At 45.0% G+C, this 27,650-nt stretch overlaps 1 protein-coding gene across 1 annotated transcript in view; it reads right to left on the bottom strand.

Moving 5' to 3' along the window:
• Positions 1-27,650, bottom strand: part of LOC147669879 (uncharacterized) — a 609,201-nt gene that overhangs the window by 301,465 nt on the left and 280,086 nt on the right. Inside the window, exon 4 of the mRNA XM_086948178.1 lies at positions 21,534-21,704. Within this exon, the coding sequence (XP_086804304.1) occupies positions 21,534-21,704 (171 nt within the window). The remainder of the gene's footprint in view (positions 1-21,533; positions 21,705-27,650) is intronic.

Raw genomic sequence — 27,650 nt, 5'->3', positions numbered from 1 at the left:
TCTAGGTCATCAATGTTATTAACAGGTAAAGTACTTAATAAAGGATTGGAAATAGCAGGCATCTCAAGGGCCACTCCAGGCTCAGCATTAGAAGTAGTGGCCAAAACAGAATTTCTCACAATCGAAAGACAGGAGACCGCCGGTGTCATACTATGAAAAATCGGCCACCCGGTGTATCTTGACATTGTCAATTGAAATAAACCTGTTTTCCTTACGACCTGGAAGTGGTGGTAAAATGACTGTTCTTGTGCCCTTCACTCCAAGAACGGGAACCGGAGCTCGATAGGAAGGACCAAATTCCTTCTTCTTATCGATCTTCTCTCGAACCAGTTCTCCAACTTGGGGTAGCCAGCCAACTACCGGGATCTGCAAAGCATCATCTGATGTGGAGGGCAAATGTTCCTTTGCAAGACTGTCTCTGGTCTTTTGTAGATCCTGTAAAACATTGCAATGTTCATCTACGTCAAAGGCCGTGGCTTGGGCCACGCAGTCTAGACCGTCGAGGTCAGGGACATACATCTTGATACCAAAGAGCATTTCGTACGGGGTCCGCCCAACCAAAGACCTTCTAGGGAGATTATTAAGAGCACGCTGCACGCCATTGAGGTGGGCCAACCAGTTTCTGTCAGTGCCTATAACTCGTGCTGTCCAAGATTGCTTTACGTCATGGTTCATTCGTTCCACTACACTATTACCCTCAGGTCTGTATGAAGACGAAAACTTGACTTGGACCCCCAACAAAATCATAGCATCCTTATACGCCTTAGAGGTGAAAGCCGGACCCTGAACCGAATGGAAGGTACCACAGGCAAAAATCCCTACAAAGACATGCAAATCTCTTATGACAGTCCGTGAATCAGCGCTGTGATGGAGCCAGACCCACACAAAGCGTGTGCATTAGGCATGAGCGGAAAATCCGTTCCGCTCGCGGATTTCGCGGATTTTCGGTAGATCCGCGAACTCCCGCAAATTTACTGAAAATCCGCAAAATCCGCGAGCGGCGGATTTCGGGGCAAAAGTTCAACTGTGTTGAACTTTTAACTATTTTAGGATGGCGCCGGCAAGCTGCCAGCGCCATCCTAAAATAGTTACAAAGTTAGCTTCAACAGGAAGCACTAATAGATAAAATAAAGCAGGTGCTCGAGCACCTGCTTTATTTTATCTATTAGTGCTTCCTGATGAAGCTTATTTAGTAACTATTTTAGGATGGCGCTGGCAGCTTGCCGGCGCCATCCTAAAATAGTTAGTAAGATTGATGTGTGTTTTGTCGAGGCTGGGTAGGTGTGGGTTCTCCCCATATCTATCGTCGAAAATAAGCTATGATGCTTGATGGAGGCCTTTGCATAATTGACTTTCACTAGCTCAATCCCTGTGCAGTTTCTGTGACCACGAGCTTCTCTGATCCATGCCTGTCCTTTTATACACAAAAGAGGCATGTGAACTCGCATATAAGCCCCGTCCGTTTGGCCCCTCCCCACACACTAGTGGTGTGTGCACCGTCTTTGCGCCCTTTACCCACTTGATGGATAGCTCACTCGAGGGACCCCGGCGCTCTTTGGTGTGATGGCAAAGTTAATCAGCCCCCCCAAAAATGTGTGTTTTGTCGAGGCTGGGTAGGTGTGCGCTCTCCCCATATCTATTGTCGAAAATTAGCTATGATGCTTGATGGAGGCCTTTGCATAATTGACTTCCACGAGCTCCATCCCTGTGCAGTTCCTGTGACCACAAGCTTCTCTGATCTGTGCCTGTCCTTTTATATACACAAGAGGCATGTGAACTCGCATATAAGCCCCGTCCTTTTGGCCCCTCCCCACACACTAGTGGTGTGTGCACCGTCTTCGCGCCCTTTACCCACTTGATGGACAGCTCACTCGAGGGACCCCGGCGCTCTTTGGTGTGATGGCAAAGTTAATCAGCCCCCCAAAAATGTGTGTTTTGTCGAGGCTGGGTAGGTGTGCGCTCTCCCAATGGACAGCTCACTCGAGGGACCCCGGCGCTCTTTGGTGTGATGGCAAAGTTAATCAGCCCCCAAAAATGTGTGTTTTGTCGAGGCTGGGTAGGTGTGCGCTCTCCCCATATCTATCATCGAAAATTAGCTATGATGCTTGATGGAGGCCTTTGCATAATTGACTTCCACAAGCTCCATCCCTGTGCAGTTCCTGTGACCACGAGCTTCTCTGATCCTTGCCTGTCCTTTTATACACACAAGAGGCATGTGAACTCGCATATAAGCCCCGTCCGTTTGGCCCCTCCCCACACACTAGTGCTGTGTGCACCGTCTTCGTGCCCTTTACCCACTTGATGGACAGCTCACTCGAGGGACCCCGGCGCTCTTTGGTGTGATGGCAAAGTTAATCAGCCCCCCAAAAATGTGTGTTTTGTCGAGGCTGGGTAGGTGTGCGCTCTCCCAATGGACAGCTCACTCGAGGGACCCTGGCGCTCTTTGGTGTGATGGCAAAGTTAATCAGCCCCCCAAAAATGTGTGTTTTGTCGAGGCTGGGTAGGTGTGCGCTCTCCCCATATCTATCGTCGAAAATTAGCTATGATGCTTGATGGAGGCCTTTGCATAATTGACTCCCACGAGCTCCATGCCTGTGCAGTTCCTGTGACCACGAGCTTCTCTGATCCGTGCCTGTCCTTTTATACACACAAGAGACATGTGAACTCGCATATAAGCCTCGCCATTTTGGCCCTGCCCCTCACACTAGCGATGTGCACCGTTTTCCCGCCCGGCCATGCCCCACACAATCCGCAAAATCCGCGAATCCGCAAAGTCGTGGATTTTGCGGATCGCGAATTCGCAAATTCACAAAATTTACGAATTGCGAATTCGCAAAATTCGCCCATGCTTAGTGTGCATGAATCAACTGCTACTAAGATGTACTTATACGCAGTATCAGAAGAAAAAGGACCGCAGTGTTCTAAATAAACGCAACCCAGTGGTTTATTAGATATGTACAAATGTGTCTGAGGCGGACGCGCAGTAGTCGAAGGCTTAATCTGCTGGCAAATGTCACATTGAAGGACATAGTCGCGAGTCTGTTTGTATAGTCCCCGCCACCACAAACGTTGTTGCAGCTGAGTTACAGTGGCCGAGACGCCTGCATGCGCAGACGCCACACCTTAATGCGCCGTTGTAATCAAAGTAGACCTGCGATCCAAGTTGGGAATCAAATGTTCCCCAGCATCAGATATTTTCACGTAAGGAACCTTATCGGGACTTAAGTGGTATGTGTACTTTGAAGGGAACCCCGTAGGATATTTACCTCCCTTCTCAGTGGCAGCTACAGCCGCCAAGATGTCATCATCAATTTTACTTTTGGACCGTGTAACTGCTGCAACTAACTATTTCGATACCGCTGATTTCGCCGCTTCATCAGCAAGCGAGTTACCGACAGCGTGGACTCCAACACGCTGATGGCCAAGAGTATGAATCACAAACACAAGTGGCAACTTCTCCTTAAGTTCAGCCACTAGGGACCCAGATCATCTTATGTTTTATTGTGCTACCATTGGAATCACGAAAGTCATTCTGAATCCAAAAGAACAAGTTCTCATTGTAAGACTGGACACAGCAGTAAGAATCACTTACAATCAAAGTTGTCACACTAGGATCAGCGTACTCCAATGCAAGCATCAGAGCACGAAGTTCTGCTAATTGTGTGGTGCAGTCCCCTAGTGTCTGCGTGTGCACGACACTGGACTTTAACTCATCGTTCACCATGGCACCGATCACAATGGCGCATGCTGAAACGTAGGCATGTTTAGAGCCATGCGCAACCTGCGCCGAACCATCAGTGTAAATGATGCAATGGAAATCCTCCAAAGGTTGCATTGCTAAAGGAGCCGGATGAACGAATTTATACTGTAAGTACTCCTGCGACCGTAATGAGGCGTCATAAACAAACGTGGAGAAGTGTGGCTCAGGGGTTAGAGGCGGCAGACCCGGAAGCTGAGATGGGCCGTGGACCAGGGTTCAATTCCCCGCCTCGGCGGGTCTTGGGCTAAAAAATTCCACGGGCTCGATAATTCTCGCTCCGGTGCCTTCTCGACTCACAGGTTCACACTCTGCGACTCTGGGCAATAGCTTGCTTAATCTCCACAACGGCCCCTCGCGGCGGGATGCCTGGCTTTCACCTTGTGGATACCCTGCCGGGGTATCTCACAGGGGAATACCAGGACGGGTTCCCTAAGCAAGCGCCTTGATGCCTGCGGGTGATACGTGCGCTATATAAATCGCATTTACATTTACATTTACATTTACATTTACGTGACATCCTGGGACGTCAAGGATGCAGCCCATTGAATCCACGGAGGGTGCAAAGCTTTGGAATTAGGTACACTGGCTTTCGTAACTGCCTCCAAGGCAGGACACGGGGTAACAACCAACATGCGTTTTCCCTGTGACAGGGCACGTTCTTTAAGAATTGCCATCTGCACAGCCGTTAAAACCTTCTCCACAGTGGAAAAGCGCATTTCAGCCAAAGTGTACAAGTGTGACTTGTAAGCAATAGGTACTGTGTCTCCCTCATTAAAAGTTAGGTACGTCAAACCCACCGTCCCAGTGCTAATTCTTATCACCAGGTTGGTTTGGTTATCACGAGTCAGTAAGAATTTAGAAGCGAGCAGATCAGCTTGCAAAGATTGCAGTATAGCTGAATGCTCAGGCAGCCAGCATGATTTGGAAAAAGTTGGTTGTATCAAAGCATACAAAGGCTTGATACGCTGGGCATATTCCGGAATGTATGTCCTCCCGAAATTTAAGAAGCCCAGTAAAGATTGTAATTTTTTCAGTGTTGTCGGAGCGCGCAGCTGTGCGCATTTCCCCAGGAAGTGAGGAGCCAAACCTTTACCTTCATTGTTGAGCTTGTAGCCCAGAAACAACACTGTGTACTTTGCAATGTGCGATTTTGCAAAGTTAAATTTGTAACCCATATTTGCTAAGGTACAAATTATTCCGTTGACTCAACACAAATTCTCCCAAAGTTCGTCGTCTGTGAGATATATGTCATCCACATACGAACATGCATCCGGGTCGATTCTCTCCAAAAGAGAGACTATGCGGGCAGTAAAAATCCCAGGACTTTTCTTATAGCCCATAGGCAAACGCCGAAACTGTTTTTATACACCCCCGCACGTGAAGGAGGTCCATTGGGAACTTAGACCATCCAATCTATGGGCATAAAAACCATTGGAAATGTCAAGCGTGGTTTTAAACCGCTTACGCACAAGACTATTTACTAGGGCAGAGCCGTGAGTATTCTGTACTGCACAGTTACGGCAATGCGAGTTTAAATGCCGGTAATCCAACACCAACGATACGAACCGTCTGGCTTGTTTACAGTAAAAAGAGGGTTATTCATCGGTGACACACGTTTCAATTACACCTTGATATTCCAATTGTTCAAGGATTACCGCGATGGAATCTTTGGCTTCACTTCGTATGGGATATTGAGGTTGAGGCTGCGGCTGAGACCGTAAAGGAATTACGTGGTGGGGACAATTTATCCCAACCACATTGATTGCGGTACACAGTCGGCGCTAGAGCCAGAGCCCACTCTTCTGCAAAATGCAGCGCATCCTCTTTCGAGACTGTGTTTGCGAAACTGGGAAGGATTACCTCCTACCCTCGCGGTGCTGCGAGAACAAAAGGCGGGTGCCTGTCAGCCTCAGAAAGCAAAATGTCATACGTAGACGAAAGATTTTCCCAAAACACCCCTTTTATGGTTCGCTGTATGTCACCTTCGATTAACAGGACAATTTAAAAAAGTCTACCAGGGGGAGCAACTCTGGTATCAACTGTTTCTATCACAACATAAATAACAGTCGCTGTCACCTTCATTAGTGGACGCAGGGCCTCTCTCACTATGGTAATCTCCGCCGCGCTGTCCAGCAAGGTCAGAGCCCAAGTCAGATTCAGAAGCCGCGTTCTCACTATCTGTGGCATATCGATGCGCTGTTAAAGCTGCGACTTTCCTCTTGGCAAACTGTGGTCTTTTCGGCGTCAAGCTGTCCTGCTTTCCTGCACCGTCTTTCGAGCGGGGCTGGTCACATCCTTATTGACCACCGCGACCCCTGCCGCCCCCTCCACCACCGGTTGTCGAGGCCGATGAGTGCTGAAAGGAATGAGGAGAGCGTTGATCAGAAACCTGAAATCGATCAGGAGATTTAATCGTCGCGCAATCGCGCAAGTCATAAACACGTTCCGATTGCGCAGGCAACGGAGACGCAGGGCGAGAAACCTGTGTTGTTGTTGCTTTTGCTTTCCCTGTTTTTGTTTCCTAGGCCAATTCTGTTTCTTGGACTTGGGCTGAGCGTCTGTTTCCGACGCCTGACCCTCGGGTTGCTTTTTCTCCTTAACAGAAAAAGGCTTAAGACCCTTACTATTGCGACCCACGGTTTTATAAGCCGACACAATAATCCTCGCTAACTGTCTGGGTTTTTCGGCCTCAGGAATCGCAGCCAAAGCGTTCGCTACCTGAAAGTTCACTGCATCCCCCTTGACATTAGTAAGGATCAGATCGCAAACTACATCAAAGGTGCCACACAGGCGAATACCCAACTCAACCGCAGACTCCGGTCCGTGATCATCTTGAACACGTTTAAGGACCCTAGGCAGGACAGCCATAGACGGAGTGCCGTAGCACCTCGCATAGACCGCTGCAAAAGTCTTACCTCAGGTCTCACAGTCAACGAGTTCAGGGGCCAAACACTTCGGCAAACTAAGCGTCAGAATCCTGAATTTTTAACCTGGAGTCGTATTAGGAAATACAGCTTCCAGCTGGTCAAATTTCTCGGCAAGCCAGAAAGGAAAAGCATCCTTATCCTGGGGTTTCTTGCCCATTACAGCATTGACCATCACGGGACTGAGTTTCAAACCACCCTGTCCGGCCAGAAGCGCCGCACCCCCGGGGGCCCACCCAGAAGATTACGGCCGATGTAGTGCACTAAGGCTCTAATCACGGCAATAGAGACCACATGTAGTCTTCGAATTTCAGCTAGGTTACAATTGCCGTGTAGAGGATGAGGAGTAAATCCAGCCAAAACAGGCCAATTCGCGCCTGGAATGGACAAAGGACCTAACCTCGGAGCGGTCAAAGAATGGGGTAGGGCGCCACCAAACCAAACTCAATGCTGCCAAACATCAATAGGAACTTCCTGTGCCCTGTACGGAGTATATTCATTCGGTACAGCAGAGGGAGTGTATGTGTGGAACACACCAGAATTAGTGTCCACCGCCGGAAATGTCACCCACGAATAAAACAGTTCGTATGGGTAAGCAGCATCCGCACTCACCACCATTATCACAGCCAAACCTTCCACAGGTACATTGTAATTCAGCAAATGATTGCGCACCGCAATGCGACTATGCTGCGGAATGTCCACGGGATTGGCCATGACAGCACAAGAACTTAGAAAAACAAAGTAGACTTTGTAGCACAACTGGGTAGTAATTCAAGGAAACCGTTTTAGAAAGATTCAAGCTTGAAAAGACCTATTTCACAAATAGGTAGGTTTGTTCCGACACCACCGTTTTTCGGAAACGACAGCAAAAGGGTTAAGGAATGAATTATATACTACTCGAGTGTCATGATATAAGGCCAACAACGTATGGGCGCCATGTTGCGGGAATTCCGATCTCCTACAGAACTGTGCATAGAGATTTGTAACCTCAGTGAATTAGGGTGGCCCAAAACTCACTTCAGTACCCAAAATCCCCTTACCGAGCTAGCTACAGTGTCTCATTGGTCATAACAAACTCCCAATGTTTAGACAAACCAGAACATGAACTTAGAATACCTCAGGAATCGTGGAACACATGAACACTCTTTCGCTATATAATCATTTCAAACCAGAATGTGGAGTAAATGAGGACACGTGCATATTTGAAATATTTATTTACTAATGCAGGGTTCTCAAACGCAGTATCTTATATAATACAAGCAAACATATTATAAGAAACAAAGTTATCAGCATAGTTACTAGTCCATAAAAAGCGAACGGTGACAGCATACTAAGATGCTGAAATGAATAGGAATTAAAAACACCTATTTCTCACCCTCCCTAACTAGCATAGTAAATTATATCTATGAAGGTCTCTTTTGGGTTTTAGCAGGGCGGGCCCATACCTCAAAATCTCAGTGGCAGAGGATCACATCATCTTCCACCAGCTCTCTGCATGCGAAGCACCATCAAGTGTGTTACGTGTGTTTTCAGCAAAGCAATATAAAACCCGCTTAAAGCCAGATTTTGGCAGCAGCTGCATTTGTGTTATGTCTAGGAAGGTGCGAAGATCTGACCTCACAACAACACTGTGTCGAGTTATCCTTGGAGGCTTCAGCACTCACTGTGCAGACAGTGTACCAAGCAAAACTGATATCAGAGTAATAACATATTATTCTCAAGTAAATCACAACGCTCTTCTAGGTTGAAAGGTAAAATAACAATTATGTGTCGTGTGCAAAATGAAGCAAAAGGAAAAATGGTGTTTAAACATTTAATAAGGTCATGCTAACTTAACACAGTATATAGAAATGAAGTAGCTATATAACACCAGTAGCTGATAAAACATTAATACATTCCATTGTGAATCGGTATTTGGTTCTGTGGAAACACAAAATTGGAAAATCCTTTATCTACTGTGTCTTGCTGCTTTAGGTGAACTTAGCAAATATACACAATCTTGCCACTGATGTGTTTTAGGCTTGCTGTGTGCCATAATAAACAATCATAGGCTTGAAACATAAACTGTGATAAAGATGTGAGGAGAATGAACTTTTCCATGGACACACCTGTCACAGATAGTAGCTGTAATAACTTGTTTATTTCTCTGAACAATGAGGCCTTGCACGGTATCTGTGAGAGTAACTGTTTCTTGTGTCTTATTCTCTACTAGCTGTACCCGGCCACGCGTTGCTGTGGCTCGGTCTGGTTAAATGGAAGAGAAAGAAAAGATTAAGCGCACGTTTCTAATATGTTTAATTTCACAATGCTTGTGGGTATACAATATGTTTTTGTGACTATTGTCTGTATGCGTCCCTTGTAGTTGTTGCGCAGCAAGCAAATCAAAAGGGTCTTTCGGCCTTACGATTAAAAACACGTGTGTATTGTACACGCGCATATTCGAATCCAACGTTTTGTATATATAAACACGCGCTAATTCTTTCAAAGTGAACCAACTCCTCCCCCCTCCCTCCACCTACTTCACGGTCTGCCATCCTGACAACAACTGTCCATCCTAATATATGTAGACTATTGTCTCTATGCGTCCCTTGTAGTTGTTGCTCAGCAACCACACCGATAAGGTCTGTTTGGCCTTTTGATTAAAAACATGCGCGTATTGGACACGCCCGTATTCGAATCTAAAGTTATGTATATATAAACACGCGCTTAATCAAATTCAACGTTGTGTCAAAATTTCAAAGCAATCGGTGAAGAACTTTCGGAGATTTAGGATTTCGAACAAACGAACATTGACATTTTTATGTGTCTGTTCGGGCTTTAGATTAAAAACATGTGCGCATTCGAATCCAATGTTGTTTATATGAAACAGACCAGTATTCAATCCAGCGTTGTGTCAAAATTTCAAAGCAATCGGTGAAGAACTTTCAGAGATTTACGATTTTGAAAAAACTAACATTTACATTTTTATTTATATAGAATTGGATGAGGTTATGAAAACACTGCACTCATGTAGTAAATGTATGAAGTCTGTGTTTTGCTATAGCAGAGAATAATTTCTGCTGCTTAAGAGGAGACCCTTTCCCATTCTATGAAGGAGAATCTATGCCCAATTTTGCATTACATCTTGCTGTACTTCATGTACTTGCTAACTTGCTTATAGCTCAATTCAGTGTGGAAATCGAAATAATGCCGTTAGCATGAGCTGAAGCCATCTTGGTTGTAGCATCCATTTTGTTAGCCTTGTGACTCACCCGTTTTCACAGTTGGTTGCCCTTTTATTCTGCTTGAGTCCTCAGCTTTAGTTAACTCCTTCTGTACTGAGCCTAAGACGTGCTGAGAAAAGGCCTGTAGCTGCTAAAATGCACCTGGTTAAAGCTGTAACTGTCAACTATATTTTGCTGCTGTAAACAGTTCTGTTTCCCCTCCCACTTTGCTGACTAAGTGATATCCATCTGCCCATGTTTGTTGATAACTATTTCTGTGAAGACTTGTACCTTCTATTTGTATCTACATGCTTTCTCTGCAACAAAATATGTATAAAAAGTCCATAGTCTCTGTATTCTATGTACTACCTGCAGCACTTAAGGGTGTTGTATTGATGTAGTCCCACTAATGAGTGATTAATAAACTTGTTGTTTGAAATTCCAGCTTCCGTGCTGATCTCTATTTTATTGGTCTACAGACCAGTGGACAAGATAAGGGTGACCCCTCCACCCGTGTGCTCATTAAAAGGCACATTTGCACAGTTGGCGCCTGACACGTGGGACTCATGGGAGACGCTTCCGCCCGAAAGAGTGTTCTTGACGGAAGAATAGAATATTACTGAGGAGACCCTTGTCTTTGCAGACCGAAGTGACTTTTTCGGTTTTCTTGATCTGACCCTCCAGGTGGTGGCCATTCCCGAATGAGGTTTTCTTTGGCAAACGTATTTGCAGTGACCATTAGGTCGACCAAGAGATCGGGAGTTGGAGGTTGGAGACTTTTGTTTGGTAAGGTCACTGGTGCGGCACTCTTGTTTGCTTGGCCAAGATTCTGTTTTTGTTTGTTTAATTTATCCTTTGCAAAAGATAAAGGCAGGTAGAGTGGAGATTTTTCGCTACTTTGATAGTCTTTTGACATGTAATATTTTACAAAAACTTGGTAGCATGCCTGTTCCCAGCCGACTCTGTTGGTTGTGTTGCTGTCTTGGTGGTACCAAAATGGATTTAGAAAGAAGTCAGCTGGCTCCCCTAGAGTGGTCACCTAATAGGTATATGTACATTAAATACGGTATTTCTTCCATATTGTATAGTAAACTCCGGAACAAATATACAAAAAAGGATCCTGAACTACGATGGCCAGTGAATAGATCATTTGATTTAAAAAAGATTTACTATGTAGAGCAGTGTTTATTTAAGAAAAAGAGTTGACAAGATATGTTTGATTGTGTACGAATGTGGGAAAAAGAATTGCATGAGAGAGAGAGGAAAGAAAAAGCTATAGCAGAAAAAGAACAGCGAAAAACGATATATCAAAAAGTGTTGGAATTGAAAAATAAGGAGATGACAGAAATAAAGGAAAAAGAAGATAGGGAGCATTGTTTAGAGGAAACTAGCCAGTCCACTATTAGGCACCCCATATATTCCATACTTAACAGACCTCAGGATGATTCTATTTTGTTAGATCGACCTCCGCCCGTATAAGTTTCCCTCTGCCCCTGAGGATGATCTTTCTGAAGAAGAACATTTTTCTTCAGATGAGAAAGATACAGCTAAGCAATATGGGCGGCTGACTCGCTGCACTTTGACTACTGAATGCAAGGCTAGTCATAGATCCGCTGCTCATAAAGCATCTCTAGGGAATGCCTCTACTCCAGAACTCGTAGCAATTGTTCAGCAGTGGAAAGATTTAGAGCAGTTATATTTTGTGGAGACGTTTACTTGGGAAGCAATACTCAGTTTTAGAATAAATTCTGATCTAGATCCCTCTGATATAAATTCTGATTATAAACAATTAAGTGATGGCACCTTTCTTCTTTCACAGGTGCCCAATCTAATTAGGTCAGTGGTTAAATTGGGAACTGACATGTTCCATCTGTGAGAAGAGAAAAATGTAGCTAGCAAAGCTACAACTGAACAAACAGTTCAGTCCCCGGCACGACAAGAAGGAGCTGCATGGACAGATATCGACACTAGTGATATTGTAGTAACTATGAAGCCGATGCGCGAAGCTACACCTTTGTATGTTCCTCCGAAGGGTGCCGGAACAAATGAGGATAAAACTTCAGATGATGCAGAGGGATATTTTATTTATAATTGGGTCTATACCCCTTGGAGTACAGCAGATGTTATGGCTCTTAAGGCTGCTTTGCCTGATCCGCCGAAAAATCTGGCTGCTTTTTATGAAGAAGTGGAAGGAGCTATTAGCTCCTGCACTATGACTTTGCCTGATATTGACATGTTTTTTGGACTTTTTTTGTCCCCTGATATGTGGAGAACAATTCGGAAGTAGACGATTATGCAGCTTATGGTGATATTTGGGTGCATTTAGAGGAAATAAATGCTGCTAGAGAGGCGGCGCAGAAACCGCAACAGGTGATATTAGATCTTCCCAAAGCTATTGTGACTAAGTTAAAAACTCTTATACTCTCTAAGAAAATAGATTGGACTACGTTAGCACCTTGTAAGTAGAAAATGGATGAGTCAGTTTCTGATTTCTTTAAACGATTTGAATAGACATTCCATGACTTTAGTGGGCAGTCGTTAACAAATGACCCGTGTAAGCATCTGTTCATCGACAAATTTGTTGTTAACATGTTGCCAGAAATAGCTAGTCACCTAAAGGCGAGCGAGATTTCATGGACTAGGTCTTACCCAGTCTCCCTTTTGACTATGGCTCAGTATTATGAGCGTCAGGAATTGAAAGCAAAAGGCAAGGAGTATAAGAAGGTTAAGGATTTAAAGACGAAAGTAATGTTGGCTCAAGTCTATGGTCTACCATTTAGAGGTGGTGGACGAGGTGGACGTGCAATGTATCACCCTGGTGTACCCCCTTTCCCTTGAGCAACTTTGTCTTCTGATCAGTGTGCCTATTGTAAGGAGATTGGACATTGGCGTTTTGAGTTCCCCTTTTTTCGAGGTCATCATTATCAGCAGGGTGGAGGAAGTATGAGAGGCCACCCATCGAACTCAGGAAGTAGGGGCGGCATGGATAATCGTGCCAGATTTGAGGCAGTTGAACACAACCCAAATTCCTCTAATACCTTTGATAAACGAAACCAATATCAAATGTCTGATTATTTGGCTGATGGTCTTAAGGATTCTGATTATGCATAGAAATGCCAATGATGGGGTAAGGAACCGGACGAGGTCCCAGCAGATCAGAAGGGTACCTATGTTAATGCAAATGTATTGGGTTCTACTGATCGGTTTCTGGTTGACGCAGGAGCTACTTGAAGTGCTCTATATAAACAATTGGTTCCTAGGGCTCCCCTGTCTGGCACAATGATAACATCGATAGGATTCGATGGGACACCTACAATACGCCCACTGTCACAGCCAATTGCATTTAGTCTTGATAAATTCACTGCAGCATGTCCATTTCTGCTTTCCCCTAACACGCCGTATAGCATTGTGGGTATAGATATGCATAAACATTTCCGTGCTACAATACGTTGTTTCCCAGAGTGTGTGCGTGTTATTTTAAAACATAACTATCTAATGACTGAGAGATCTTTTCTCAGATGTTGATTTGTTACCTAGTACTTGGTGGGCTACATCAGATACCGATGTGGGACAAATGGTTATTCCACAGCACATATTCAAGTGAAGAAAGGTGCTTCATTGCCTCGACTGCCCCAATATAAAATATCTCGGGAAGGCAATGAAGCGTTAATACACATTGTTCAGGATTTGATCAGAGTGGGGGTTGTGAAAGAAGTCCTTATAATACCTGTAATAGTCCTATTCTTCCTATTTTGAAAAAAGACACTGACACAAAAATTTAAAGATTCATTATTAATTTGTGAGAGGTTAACAAAATCATAGTGCCCCAATACCCGGTAGTCTCTGATATCACAACACTTCTTACTATGGTTCCTCCTACTGCCACTACATTTAGTGTAATTGATTTGAAGAATGCATTATTTTCAATACCTTTTCATCCTAATAGTGGTTATTTGTTCAGCTTCACTTTGAATAATCAACCATTCAAGTTCTGTAGAGCTCCACAAGGGTATACAGAGAGTCCTAGCATCTAGAGCCAGGCATTGAAATGGCAGCTTCATTCTTTCACTGTGCTGAAAGGGGTGGCTCTTATTCAATATGTCGCATCTTGTTGGCTGCTGATACCCCTGAACAGTGTGAAGAAGGAACACTGTTATTGCTATCATTTCTTGCCTCTCATCATCACAAAGTCTCTCTGAAGAAATTGCAATATTGTAGACAGCAGGTTACCTATTTAGGTCACCTACTGTCTAAGGAGGGACATGCACTCACACCAGATCACATTCAAACTATGTTGGACATGCCTCTGCACTGTACTCAGAAGGATGTTCATGCACTGATTGGCCTTACTTCTTTCTGTAGGAAGTGGATCACTAGCTTTTTACACATTATTAAACCCGTGTTGGCCCTTTTGACTAAAGACACTCCAATGCCTCTCCCATGGACTACTGAATGCCAGCATGCTTTTCAACAGTTACATCATGCTCTTTGTTCTGCAGCAGTATTAGGAACTCCAGACTACACTAAGGCCTTCACACTCTATGTACACGAGAGGAACGGTTGCGCTCTCTCGGTTTTAACAGACGGTGATAACCAACGTCCTTGTGCATATTTCTCGACTGTTCTTGATCCTGTCGCCCGTGCGTTGCCTGGGTGTTTTCGAGCAGTGGAAGCGACGGCTGTGTCCACACGTCAGAGTGAGGGAATAGTCTTGTCACATAGATTGCTTGCGTTACCCCATTCAGTTGATCCATTGTTAAATCAAATGAAAACACGACATTTGACTGGTGCCCATTTGACAGGCTATGAATAGACACTTTTGGCTCCTCATACATACTGAAAAGAAGTTTAACTCTGAATCCTGCTACATTAATACATTTCCAGCTACTCAGTCTCAGTCACAAGAGTTACATGACTGTATATCCCTTACTGAAGAACAAACAAAGGGTCGTGTTGACCCACAAGATACACCTCTTTCTAGTGTTGACGGGGAACTGTGGGTTGATGGGTCCTGCCTGAAGTTGCCCGGTGGCACTACGTCTGCTGCTTATGCAATTACAACACTTCAGGCAGTGGTTGAGACAGCTCGCATTCCGCAGAAGTCAGCTCAAGCAGCTGAGTTGATAGCATTGACAAGAGCATGTAAGCTTAGTACAGATTTGCTTGTTAACATCTATACTGATAGCCAATACGCTTTCAGAGTGGCTCATGATTTTGGGCAACTCTGGAAAGAAAGAGGCTTTCTTACTTCACATGGGACACAGATAGTGCATTGAGAATTAGCACATAATCTCCTTACTGCCTAGACATATCCTAAGAAAGTGGCAATTGTTAAGTGTAGCACACACAAGAAAGTGACTGATAAAATAGGAGCAGGCAAAGCCTTTGCAGATTACTCAGCTCGTGAAACTGCAATGCATCGCAGTACCACACCCATGTATGTAGTTAAGTCACTGAACGCTGGCATGATGCCAGGCAAGAGGTACTGGACATGCAACAATCTGCTTCTGTTGATGAATTAGACCAATGGTGTAAGAAGGGATCATTAGATGAAGAGGGCTGTTGGAGGAATAAAGAAATGAGAAAATGAGTATAAGAAGGTTAAGGATTTAAAGACGAAAGTTATGTTGGCTCAAGTCTATGGTCTACCATTTAGAGGTGGTGGACGAGGTGGATGTGCAATGTATCACCCTGGTGTACCCCCTTTCCCTTGAGCAACTTTGTCTTCTGATCAGTGTGCCTATTGTAAGGAGATTGGACATTGGCGTTTTGAGTTCCCCTTTTTTCGAGGTCATCATTATCAGCAGGGTGGAGGAAGTATGAGAGGCCACCCATCGAACTCAGGAAGTAGGGGAGGCATGGATAATCGTGCCAGATTTGAGGCAGTTGAACACAACCCAAATTCCTCTAATACCTTTGATAAACGAAACCAATATCAAATGTCTGATTATTTGGCTGATGGTCTTAAGGATTCTGATTATGCATAGGAATGCCAATGATGGGGTAAGGAACCGGATGAGGTCCCAGCAGATCAGAAGGGTACCTAAGTTAATGCAAATGTATTGGGTTCTACTGATCGGTTTCTGGTTGATGCAGGAGCTACTTGAAGTGCTCTATATAAACAATTGGTTCCTAGGGCTCCCCTGTCTGGCACAATGATAACATCGATAGGATTCGATGGGACACCTACAATACGCCCACTGTCACAGCCAATTGTATTTAATCTTGATAAATTCACTGCAGCATGTCCATTTCTGCTTTCCCCTAACACGCCGTATAGCATTGTGAGTATAGATATGCATAAACATTTCCGTGCTACAATACGTTGTTTCCCAGAGTGTGTGCGTGTTATTTTAAAACATAACTATCTAATGACTGAGAGATCTTTTCTCAGATGTTGATGTGTTACCTAGTACTTGGTGGGCTACATCAGATACCGATGTGGGACAAATGGTTATTCCACAGCACATATTCAAGTGAAGAAAGGTGCTTCATTGCCTCGACTGCCCCAATATAAAATATCTCGGGAAGGCAATGAAGCGTTAATACACATTGTTCAGGATTTGATCAGAGTGGGGGTTGTGAAAGAAGTCCTTATAATACCTGTAATAGTCCTATTCTTCCTATTTTGAAAAAAGACACTGACACAAAAATTTAAAGATTCATTATTAATTTGTGAGAGGTTAACAAAATCATAGTGCCCCAATACCCGGTAGTCTCTGATATCACAACACTTCTTACTATGGTTCCTCCTACTGCCACTACATTTGGTGTAATTGATTTGAAGAATGCATTATTTTCAATACCTATTCATCCTAATAGTGGTTATTTGTTCAGCTTCACTTTGAATAATCAACCATTCAAGTTCTGTAGAGCTCCACAAGGGTATACAGAGAGTCCTAGCATCTAGAGCCAGGCATTGAAATGGCAGCTTCATTCTTTCACTGTGCTGAAAGGGGTGGCTCTTATTCAATATGTCGCATCTTGTTGGCTGCTGATACCCCTGAACAGTGTGAAGAAGGAACACTGTTATTGCTATCATTTCTTGCCTCTCATCATCACAAAGTCTCTCTGAAGAAATTGCAATATTGTAGACAGCAGGTTACCTATTTAGGTCACCTACTGTCTAAGGAGGGACATGCACTCACACCAGATCACATTCAAACTATGTTGGACATGCCTCTGCACTGTACTCAGAAGGATGTTCATGCACTGATTGGCCTTACTTCTTTCTGTAGGAAGTGGATCACTAGCTTTTTACACATTATTAAACCCGTGTTGGCCCTTTTGACTAAAGACACTCCGATGCCTCTCCCATGGACTACTGAATGCCAGCATGCTTTTCAACAGTTACATCATGCTCTTTGTTCTGCAGCAGTATTAGGAACTCCAGACTACACTAAGGCCTTCACACTCTATGTACACGAGAGGAACGGTTGCGCTCTCTCGGTTTTAACAGACGGTGATAACCAACGTCTTTGTGCATATTTCTCGACTGTTCTTGATCCTGTCGCCCGTGCGTTGCCTGGGTGTTTTCGAGCAGTGGAAGCTACGGCTGTGTCCACACGTCAGAGTGAGGGAATAGTCTTGTCACATAGATTGCTTGCGTTACCCCATTCAGTTGATCCTTTGTTAAATCAAATGAAAACACAACATTTGACTGGTGCCCATTTGACAGGCTATGAATAGACACTTTTGGCTCCTCATACATACTGAAAAGAAGTTTGACTCTGAATCCTGCTACATTAATACCATTTCCAGCTACTCAGTCTCAGTCACAAGAGTTACATGACTGTATATCCCTTACTGAAGAACAAACAAAGGGTCGTGTTGACCCACAAGATACACCTCTTTCTAGTGTTGATGGGGAACTGTGGGTTGATGGGTCCTGCCTGAAGTTGCCCGGTGGCACTACGTCTGCTGCTTATGCAATTACAACACTTCAGACAGTGGTTGAGACAGCTCGCATTCCGCAGAAGTCAGCTCAAGCAGCTGAGTTGATAGCATTGACAAGAGCATGTAAGCTTAGTACAGATTTGCTTGTTAACATCTATACTGATAGCCAATACGCTTTCAGAGTGGCTCATGATTTTGGGCAACTCTGGAAAGAAAGAGGCTTTCTTACTTCACATGGGACACAGATAGTGCATTGAGAATTAGCACATAATCTCCTTACTGCCTAGACATATCCTAAGAAAGTGGCAATTGTTAAGTGTAGCACACACAAGAAAGTGACTGATAAAATAGGAGCAGGCAAAGCCTTTGCAGATTACTCAGCTCGTGAAACTGCAATGCATCGCAGTACCACACCCATGTATGTAGTTAAGTCACTGAACGCTGGCATGATGCCAGGCAAGAGGTACTGGACATGCAACAATCTGCTTCTGTTGATGAATTAGACCAATGGTGTAAGAAGGGATCATTAGATGAAGAGGGCTGTTGGAGGAATAAAGAAATGAGAAAATGAAAGTTACCCATAGCCTATTTACATCCGATGATTCAGATGGCACATCGGCCGGCACATTTTGGAGCATCCTCAATGGCAAAGCAACTCATGCAAGCTTGGGATCATCCAGATATTGCCGGCACAGCTAAAAAGATATTCCAGTCTTGCCTGATCTGCCCCTAGTATAAGCCTGGAAAGGGAACACAAACACCAACAGGAGGGTTTTCAATACCAACTGCACTTTTTTAGGCCTTGCGAATGGATTATCAACTTGAGCGCTGTAACAATCTGAAGTATGTCCTAGTAGTGGTTTGCGCCTTTAGTAAATGGGTGACGGCATACACTACAAAAGATAATACAAATCTTACTACAGCGAAGGCGCTCCAAAAGGATTTTTCCCCCAGATTTGGAATTTGTCAAGATTTGTGGAGTGACAACGGACCCATTTAATTGGGCAAGTAGTTGAGTACCTCATGAAAGTATTGGGAACCAAGCAGAAGTTCCATGCTGGTTTTTACCCACAATCAGCATGGCTAGTAGAACGCTACAACTCTACCTTAAAATTGAAATTGGCCAAAATACAAGCTTCCACAGCTTTGAAATGGCCTGACGCACTGCCCTTAGCCTTATTATCTATTACATCAATACCACATACACGATCTGGCCTCATACCATAGGAGGTAGTTTTTGGAAGGCCAATGAATATTTGGGGGATTCCTAAGCCACGCCCTATACATGATGTACCCTATGTATTGATGAACAACTATTTGTCTTAGTTGACTGACAGTTTATCTTCTATTTATCAACAGGTTCAGGAGACTCTTCCAGACAGGTCGCAAGGTGAGGGCCAGTCCTTGCACCCTTAAGATTTCGTAGTAGTAAAATCCTTTCAGAGAGCCAGCTCCCTAGCACCGAGATGGTGCGGACCTGAACAAGTGCTCTTGACTACTAGGACTGCAGTTTGAGTGACCAATCAGAAGTACTGGGTCCACGCAACACACTGTCGGAAAGTGTTGCGTGGACCTAGTGAGCCCAGCTGTGTTGGCAGTTCACTGCAATATCCTTGTCACAGAGAAAGGACAAGCCACGTCACCTGAAGGACCTGAGGAAGTCTTCCAGGACCACACGATCCCTGGTATATATCAATATCAGCTACGACCCAGGAAGAAAGACACTTTGTTGCTGAAAAAGACTGTTTGAACCACTGTCCTGGGTAGTGAAAGCCTGAGTTACAAGAGGGGGTAACCTTTTATTGACTACTCGTCTAAACCTCAGTGAAGAAACTAACGTCTGCCCATGACCCTCGGGCACTATCTGTTTTGTTGTTCAACCACAAGATAAACATGCCTAAAGAAAAGAAACAAACTGCTGCGATAATTTGTGATCGCAAGAGTATGTTCATTATTGGACTCACTTTGATTGTTGTCATCATTACTACAATACTAAACAATCCGGAGAAGAAGGGTCGGAGGGAAAATATTTAAAGGCCTGCCCAGGGTGAAGTCCCCCACTCAAACAATTCAAAAACAAAAAAACACACACTGGGGGTCTATAACTGGGCCTAACGTGCTCCAGACGTCAAAACACACTGCTGACCAAGTCAGTGGGCGTTGCTAAGGCTGTAAACCATATAGCTTGCTCTTAAAGTGCCAACCTGAGCAACCCGTGTATTGGGATTCACTTCAAATATAGAATAGACCCATACAGAGAAAGACTGGATGTCCATCAACGTCAGATGTAAATCATGTATTCTCATTTGGTCATCCAAATAGGAATTAAAAAAGGATAGTAGATCAATACAAAACTTAAATATAACTTGATCACTCCCTTACTAAAAACAGCCACAGTCCTTAACAAAAGTTAAGGACTGTGGCCCTGAAGAAAGCCGCGGGATTTGGTTCCCTTGAGGCTGAAACATGTTGGCCGAATACATGCAGTTATATGGTTAGACTTCATCTTTGCACTGTTCCTGTTTTTAGTAAGGGAGTGATCAAGTTATATTAAAGTTTTGTATTGATCTTCTATCCTTTTTTAATCCCACTACGCCTTCTTATTTTTCTGCACTGCACCTGGCTCCATCACGGACAATGTTCGCATGGTCTTCACTACATTTGGAGATGTGACCCAGATAAGCATAGGTTATGGATTAGTCTCAATGATCATGGGACACACCATTCCCATTCTGACATCTACATCTACATCTGACGTTGATGGACATCCAGTCTTTCTCTGTATGGGTCTATTCTATATTTGAAGTGAATCCCAATACACTGGTTGCTCAGGTTGGCACTTTAAGAGCAAGCTAAATGGTTTACAGCCTTAGCAACGCCCACTGACTTGGTCAGCAGTGTGTTTTGACGTCTGGAGCACGTTAGGCCCAGTTATAGACCTCCAGTGTGTGTTTTTTTGTTTTTGAATCATTACTACAATAACATGGGTTGTAGAGGAAGTAGCTCCTGCTCGAAACCTACTGACTGCCACTACTCCTGTCCCCATCGAACATTCCTACTTTACTCTCCCTTATCATGAGCAGAAGCACAGAATGTCCTAGCTCAACAGCACTTTCATTCAAATGTTACGTCACACCCATAACACCACAAATGTCATCAACTGTTGGGTGTGTGGAATGATGCCAGCTCATCAGAAAAAGGGAGGAACACCTTTTATTCCACTGCTGTTTTCACACAATGGTTGTTGTAGGGGCTGGTTTGTGCTGCTATGGGTTACTCATGTTGCTAACATTACTAAATTTGATGTAGTGTTAGGGTTTGTTCCAAACAACAAGCTTGTCCATGGTCACAACATTAGTAATAATTGGATGCATGCTCTAAGTCACAATATTAGGAATACTTGATAGTTTATTTAAAAGTATGTCTGATTCATGTTTCTGATTAATGAGCTCATTGCCATAAGCATTAAGGTAATATGATTTGGTTTAGCCAAAGCTTGTTCAGTGGTATTAATGTTTAGTCAGAAATATGGATTCTAGGAAGCTTCTTTGGTGATTACACGTTTTTCTTATGCTAATTAGGTTTACACGTTTTCATGATATGCATAGGAATAGGCGCTGCACGTTTCAAACTGAATTCTGTAATAACGTGCAGCGCGTGAGAGCCCTGTGAAAGCCCCGCCCGTCCTCAGCTATATAAAGACGCTTCTGAGCAAAGCCGTTTGCTTGTGCTTGTTCTATCTCAGCTTACCTGATGTTCCTGCCTTGATCTCCGTCCCTCTTCATCTCTCCTGTGGTTTTCTTCCGTCTCGTCCTGCACCTTCAATCCTCCTTGATCTTCCTGTGTTCCGGACCATCCTGCAAGTCTTCCCCCACGCTTCCGGTGATACCAGTGATCACGTCTTCGGCTTCTAGGTTCCTCCTGCAAGAAAGAAGAGAAAGAATCATTATTCAGGTATCATGTGCACACGCATCAGCGCTCAAGAAAGTGACATTATTTATGAGCAATAAAGTCTGCCGTTTCTTTAAAACGAACTCTTGGATAAAGAAAAACTTCACTTGAAAGACCTTTAAAGGAGAGAGAGACATTTTTTCTGACATATGCTCATTGGAGAAAAAATAGAGCAAGAACTGAGTTTTGTGCAGAGACATTCTGGTGTTTAAAAAAATCGAAGAAGATTACAGAAACACTGATTAACCATTTTATACAGAATTCAAAATTTGCAAACATTTGTGACAAGAATTTTCAATTCTATTAAGGACTAGGAGCCGAGGATTATGCTTTCTCATTTCTTTAATGAAATGCTCAGCAGCCAATAAAAAACAACCAAAAACTACATTTCCCATGAACACTAGGGAATGACCATAGAGACTATCATATAAAAGGTCCAAACATTAGTCCTTCGTCCTCTTTCTTTGTGGAAACAGTTCCAGATAAAAAAACAATCCCAAGTAAATCAACAGAAACAGTTCCAAACACGCTGCAGAAATCCAAAGGATCTTGAAGCAGAGGACCAAAGAACACTGGGTCCGTGAACAAGGAGACGCAGGAAACTCCTGAAGAAGATGGTCAACATCATTTCGGGTCTGAACCTGAAAAAGATACATAGCTGTAACATCCAAATAATGGAAGAAAGTCAAAGCAATCCAGGGGGGGGGAAAGAACAAGGATAAATAGACCTGCATCAGTAGGTAAGCAGTGTACAGTACATAACAATGCAAATGAATCATAAAAGGGTGGGATAATCCTCGCCTCCTAGTCCTTAATAGAATTGAAAATTCTTGTCACGAATATTTGCAAATTTTGAATTCTATGTCAGGACAGGAGGCTCCGATTATGCTTTTTTAAAGCTGATCCACCACAACAGAAGCAACACTAACTATAGGTTTATAATAAAACGTCCTGAAAACAGAGTCTGAAGACCAATCTGCAGCTTTCATAATATCAAATAGAGTGACACCCATGGAAAAAGCCTTAGAAGCCATTGCCCCCCTCGCAGAATGTGCACCAAAAACAGACACATCATGCCCGCCTCGGACATTAGCCAACGCATCCAGCGAGCCAGAGTAGCTGGGGTGACAGGGCGAAATGGTTTCTGTAAGGCAATCAACAATTGACCTTGCATGTCTGTACGCAAAGAAGCGGTACTCACCTCATAATCCTTCAGACACTGGACAACACAAAGATTGGGACGATCAGGAAAAGAGGGATACGTAATGGAAGAAGTATTAGACTTAGTCCTTCTAGAGAGAATAAACGTAACACCCTCAGGAGTGAAACTGCGGCCCGCAAGATCCAAAGCGCAGATATCTGAAACGCGTCTGCAAGATACCAGACACAATAGCATGGTCAATTTCGCAGACAACTGCTTACAAGATAATAAGAGATTAGAAGGCCAAGCCTCCAAAAACCACAGAACAATAAAAACATCCCATAAAGAGACATACTTAGGAGTGGGAGGTTTCGCAAGACGAATTCCTTTAAGCAATTTGGAAATGAAGGGGTTCTCACCAGCAGGTTTGCCATCAATCTGGATGTGACCAGCTGAAATAGCGGAACGAAAACTATTGACTGTCCAATAGGCCAGACCTGAGGTGGCCAGGGATGTCAAAAAGTTAATGATTAAACTGACATCCGCTGAAACGGGATCAACTTCCCGTTGAACACACCAATCACACCAACGCTTCCAAGTCCCGTTATATCATTTGTGAGTATTGGGAGACCAGGCGTCACTAATGAATTTGGCAGCATCGCTAGAAATGCCCGGAATCGTCCAACGATCCCCGAGATTCGCCATGCCAGCAACTGGAGAGAGCCGGACAGAATGAGGGGATGCGGATCTCCGAGAGGATCCAGCAACAGATTCCACTTCAGGGGAAGAAGGAGCGGAGGTTCGCAACACATCTCTAGGAGAACCGGGAACCACGCCTGAGCCCTCCACAGAGGAGCAATCAGAATCAGCTCCGCTCGAAACCGCTTGGTGTAAGCGAGCACTCAGGGGAGCATCATGAATGGAGGAAACGCATAGCAGAGAGTCGATGGCCACTATTGAAGAAAAGCATCCGTGGCCAGAGCAAAGGGATCCGGTCTCCAACTGTAAAACCGGGGAAGTTGCGCGTTGAGGCGAGAGGCAAAAAGATCCAAGTGACACTGGCCCCACTGCCGAAGAATGGCACGGAATACTCGAGGATGAAGCCTCCAGTCGCTGAAATCCCGAAGATGTCTGGAGTGCCAATCCGCAACTTGATTGTTGCGACCCGGAAGATATTCTGCAATAACCGTGATCTTCCGTTGCAGACAAAAATGCCAAAAATCCTTGGCTATCTCCGCCAACACCTTGGACCGAGTCCCGCCCAGCTTGTTGACATAGCGGACTGCGGACACATTGTCCATCCGGAGAAGAATGCAACAACTCGTCTGAAGGGGAGAGAAACACTTGATCGCAAACAAACCCGCTAGGAGTTCCAAACAATTTATGTGGAGAGACAACTCCTGTTGGGACCAATGGCCCCCCGTCGAGACAGACCCGCAATGGGCTCCCCAACCCCACTGACTGGCATCGGATTCGATCACCAGTTGCGGTGACGCACCGAACAGGGCTCGACCGTTCCAGGCCTCTATGTGGCCCAGCCCCCACTGCATCTCCCACCGCACTTCCTCTGAAAGAGGAATCTGATCCGAATAGCGGAGGCCTTTCCGGAGATGCTGAATTTTCAGACGTTGCATCGCCCTGTAATGAAGAGGGCCCGGAAAGATCGCCTGAATGGAAGACGCCAACAGACCTACTACACGTGCCAACGACCTCAATGACACAGTCAGTCTGGAAATAACAGACGTCAATTCCCTCTTGATGTAACGCATCTTCTGGCCGGGCAAGAGAAGCTGGCAAGCCACCGAGTCTATCTGAAAACCCAGAAAATCTATAGATTGAGTGGGGACCAAAACCGATTTCGGAATGTTGACCAGAAAACCTAGAGACTGCAAGAGTTCGATGGACCACTCCAGATGTTGCAGAAGCCTGAGAGGACAATCTGCCATAAGGAGAATGTCGTCCAGATAAATGATCAATCTGACCACCCGCGACCGCAGATGTTCTACAACTGGTCTCAGTAGTTTCGTGAAGCACCATGGTGCTGACGAAAGGCCGAACGGGAGGGCCTGATACTCGTACCAACGCCCCTGCCACTGAAATTGGAGAAACCGGCGATGGGGCTTGTAGATCGGGATCGATAGGTATGCGTCCTTCAGATCCAGATGGACCATCCAGTCTCCTTCCCGAAGGAGATCCCGCAAGAGATGTTATGTTAATATGTTATGTTAATAACTTTTATTCAGCGCACAGCTGCCCCAGCGAAGGGGCGTCCTGGCGCCTGATCAAGTACCACAACACAACACATCCACGCTGGAAAGAGAAGAGATGGATGCCCTCCATCTTGAAGTGTCTGTATACAACCCCGCCGTTAAAGTCTTTTAGGTTGAGAACTAGGCGAGACCCGCCTCCTTTCTTCTCGACCAGAAAGACTGAGCTGACAAAGCCCTTCGGATGACGGGCGGTAGGAACAATCGCTCCTTTCTGCAGGAGAACTTCGATTTCCTCTGAAAGACAAGTTTGTGCATGAAGGGAAAAAAGCAAAGGAGGGGGAGGATGGGTCTGATGCAGAGGGTGATAGAACTCTATTTTGAAACCCTGAACGGTTTCTAGCACCCATGCATCGTTGCAGATCATACACCAATTGTTTAGGAAAAATTGCACTCTGCCCCCCAACAACACATCGCAAGCATGAATCAGGCTCACCTGCAGGATTGGAATCCTGGTAATGGCCTTGCTGTCCACCTGACCGACCTTTGCCATACTGTCCCTTTCCTTTGCGGGATGGGTAGAAATTTGCTCGAGTGGAGTATCCAGAGTCATAGCCTCCACCACGCTGCTGTGAGGTTCCTCTCTGGGACTGCTGCTGTGACCCATGGCCGAACGAGTGTCCCCGTTGTCGTCCGGCCTTGGCAAAAACCGGACGCATGGCACGGCGCAAGGACGCCTGTGCTTTGTCAATTCCACTAAAGGTGGATACAAACTTTGTAAGTTCTTTTAAAAACGGTTGACCAAACAATAGGCCCTGTGCCTCTGGACCCGATTCCGAAGTTGCCAATTCTGCCAATTTTGGATCTAACTTGAGCAAGATGGATCTACGCCTTTCTGCAGAAACGGCGCAATTAACATTTCCCAGCTGGCAGACAGCCCTCTGCGCCCACTCAATGAGTTCATCAGGGTCCACAAGAGCCGAAGCTTCTTTAGCCCGAAAGCCTAGATCAAGAATCTTGGAAAGGGGACCAAGCATGTCCAGCAACTTATCCTGGCGCGACCTCCAGGAACGGTCCAGGCCCTTTTTAGGATCCTTCGAATATTTCTTTAGGTAGGTTACCATCATCGGATCCACCTCTGGAGTTTCGGCTAGGTGATCCGCAAGATCAGGTCTCGGGCACTCCGAACGGAGCCTGGCCCGAACTGGCGCCTCAAATGGCTGGCGAATGTGCGCTTGACTATAAGCTGCCACAGCCGGAGAGGGTAACCATGAAGACGAGTTCGGGTGGACAATGTGCGCTAGCTCAAAATTCAGCAGGGGAGGACGCTCAGGGGCATCAACAAAATGCTCCTTGCGGAGACGCTTCTTGGGAGGGGGGGAATCCTGACCAGAAGAGGTGTGAGCATTATCTGACTCTTCCGTAAAGTGTGACGCAGAAGATTTTGAAGCCTCAGTCGCCAAAGTCTTTGCCAGCTTCTGGAAGGCAGATTTATGAGGATTAAGGGGCGACTTGGTGGACTTCTGTGAGGCAGGCAACCAACCTTGCTGTTTCACATATTGGTTCAAGTGGCGCTTAAGTGGGTTGATAGCACGAACAAGTGCCTTATTGACCGATAGCTGTACACCTTTATCCAGTTCCTCTACCAGATTATACTCAAGGGAATCATTCTCCTCATCCTCATAGAAGCAGTCATCATCTGCGTCATAATATTCCGCCATGGCACTGGAGTGCAGTTATTCAAAGCCCACAAGATGACTGGCCCAGATATATAGTATCAAAGATACAATTAAGCGGGAGTGACCACCCCAAAGCAGGCTAAAAGAGGTTGACTGAATCAAACTCAATAGATAAACAAATTAAGCGTGGAGGGAGATAAGCCTGCCAACCAAATAATCACTCTAGGCAGAGCCTATGCACATAAATCATAACCAAAGCACTTTCCTGTGCTCCGGCATCGAAAGTTTAGCAGACTGTGGGCGTGAGTGCTCCAAGGAACCTCCTTCTCTCAACCGGCGTGAGGAAAACAAATCCGAAGCCTGAGAAACGCAGTGCGCATGCGCGACACCGCCGCCTGCAAACTCCGGCTCGAGAGCGCTCGTGCTCCCGTCGCGAGCCGGCAACCCCTACTCCCGCTCCACCAGAGGCAACCGGGCACAAGCGGCCAGGCGCAGGGAGGCGAACACACGCTCCCACGGGACACGCCGCAGAACGGACGCGAAAACAGCCAGCAACACTAACGGAGCCGAAGTGCTCGAAGCAAACACCAACGCTGCGCGCGTTATTGCAAAGCAAAGCAGCGAAAGGCAAGGCAAGCTCAATTAAAGTACAACAAAGCACAATTCAGCAAAGAGCATAAGAAGTAAGGTAAATAGACTTAACTGGCTGCGGAGCAGCAAAGAAAGAGGAAGAAGGACTAATGACCTTTTATATGATAGTCTCTATGGTCATTCCCTAGTGTTCATGGGAAATGTAGTTTCTGGTTGTTTTTTATTGGCTGCTGAGCATTTCATTAAAGAAATGAGAAAGCATAATCGGAGCCTCCTGTCCTGACATAGAATTCATTCA

This window comes from Lissotriton vulgaris, unplaced genomic scaffold (assembly GCF_964263255.1).
Source record: "Lissotriton vulgaris unplaced genomic scaffold, aLisVul1.2 SCAFFOLD_800, whole genome shotgun sequence".
Lineage (NCBI taxonomy): Eukaryota > Metazoa > Chordata > Amphibia > Caudata > Salamandridae > Lissotriton > Lissotriton vulgaris.
The sequence above is the reverse complement of the archived record's forward strand: the minus strand, read 5'-3'. Positions and strand labels throughout refer to the sequence as shown.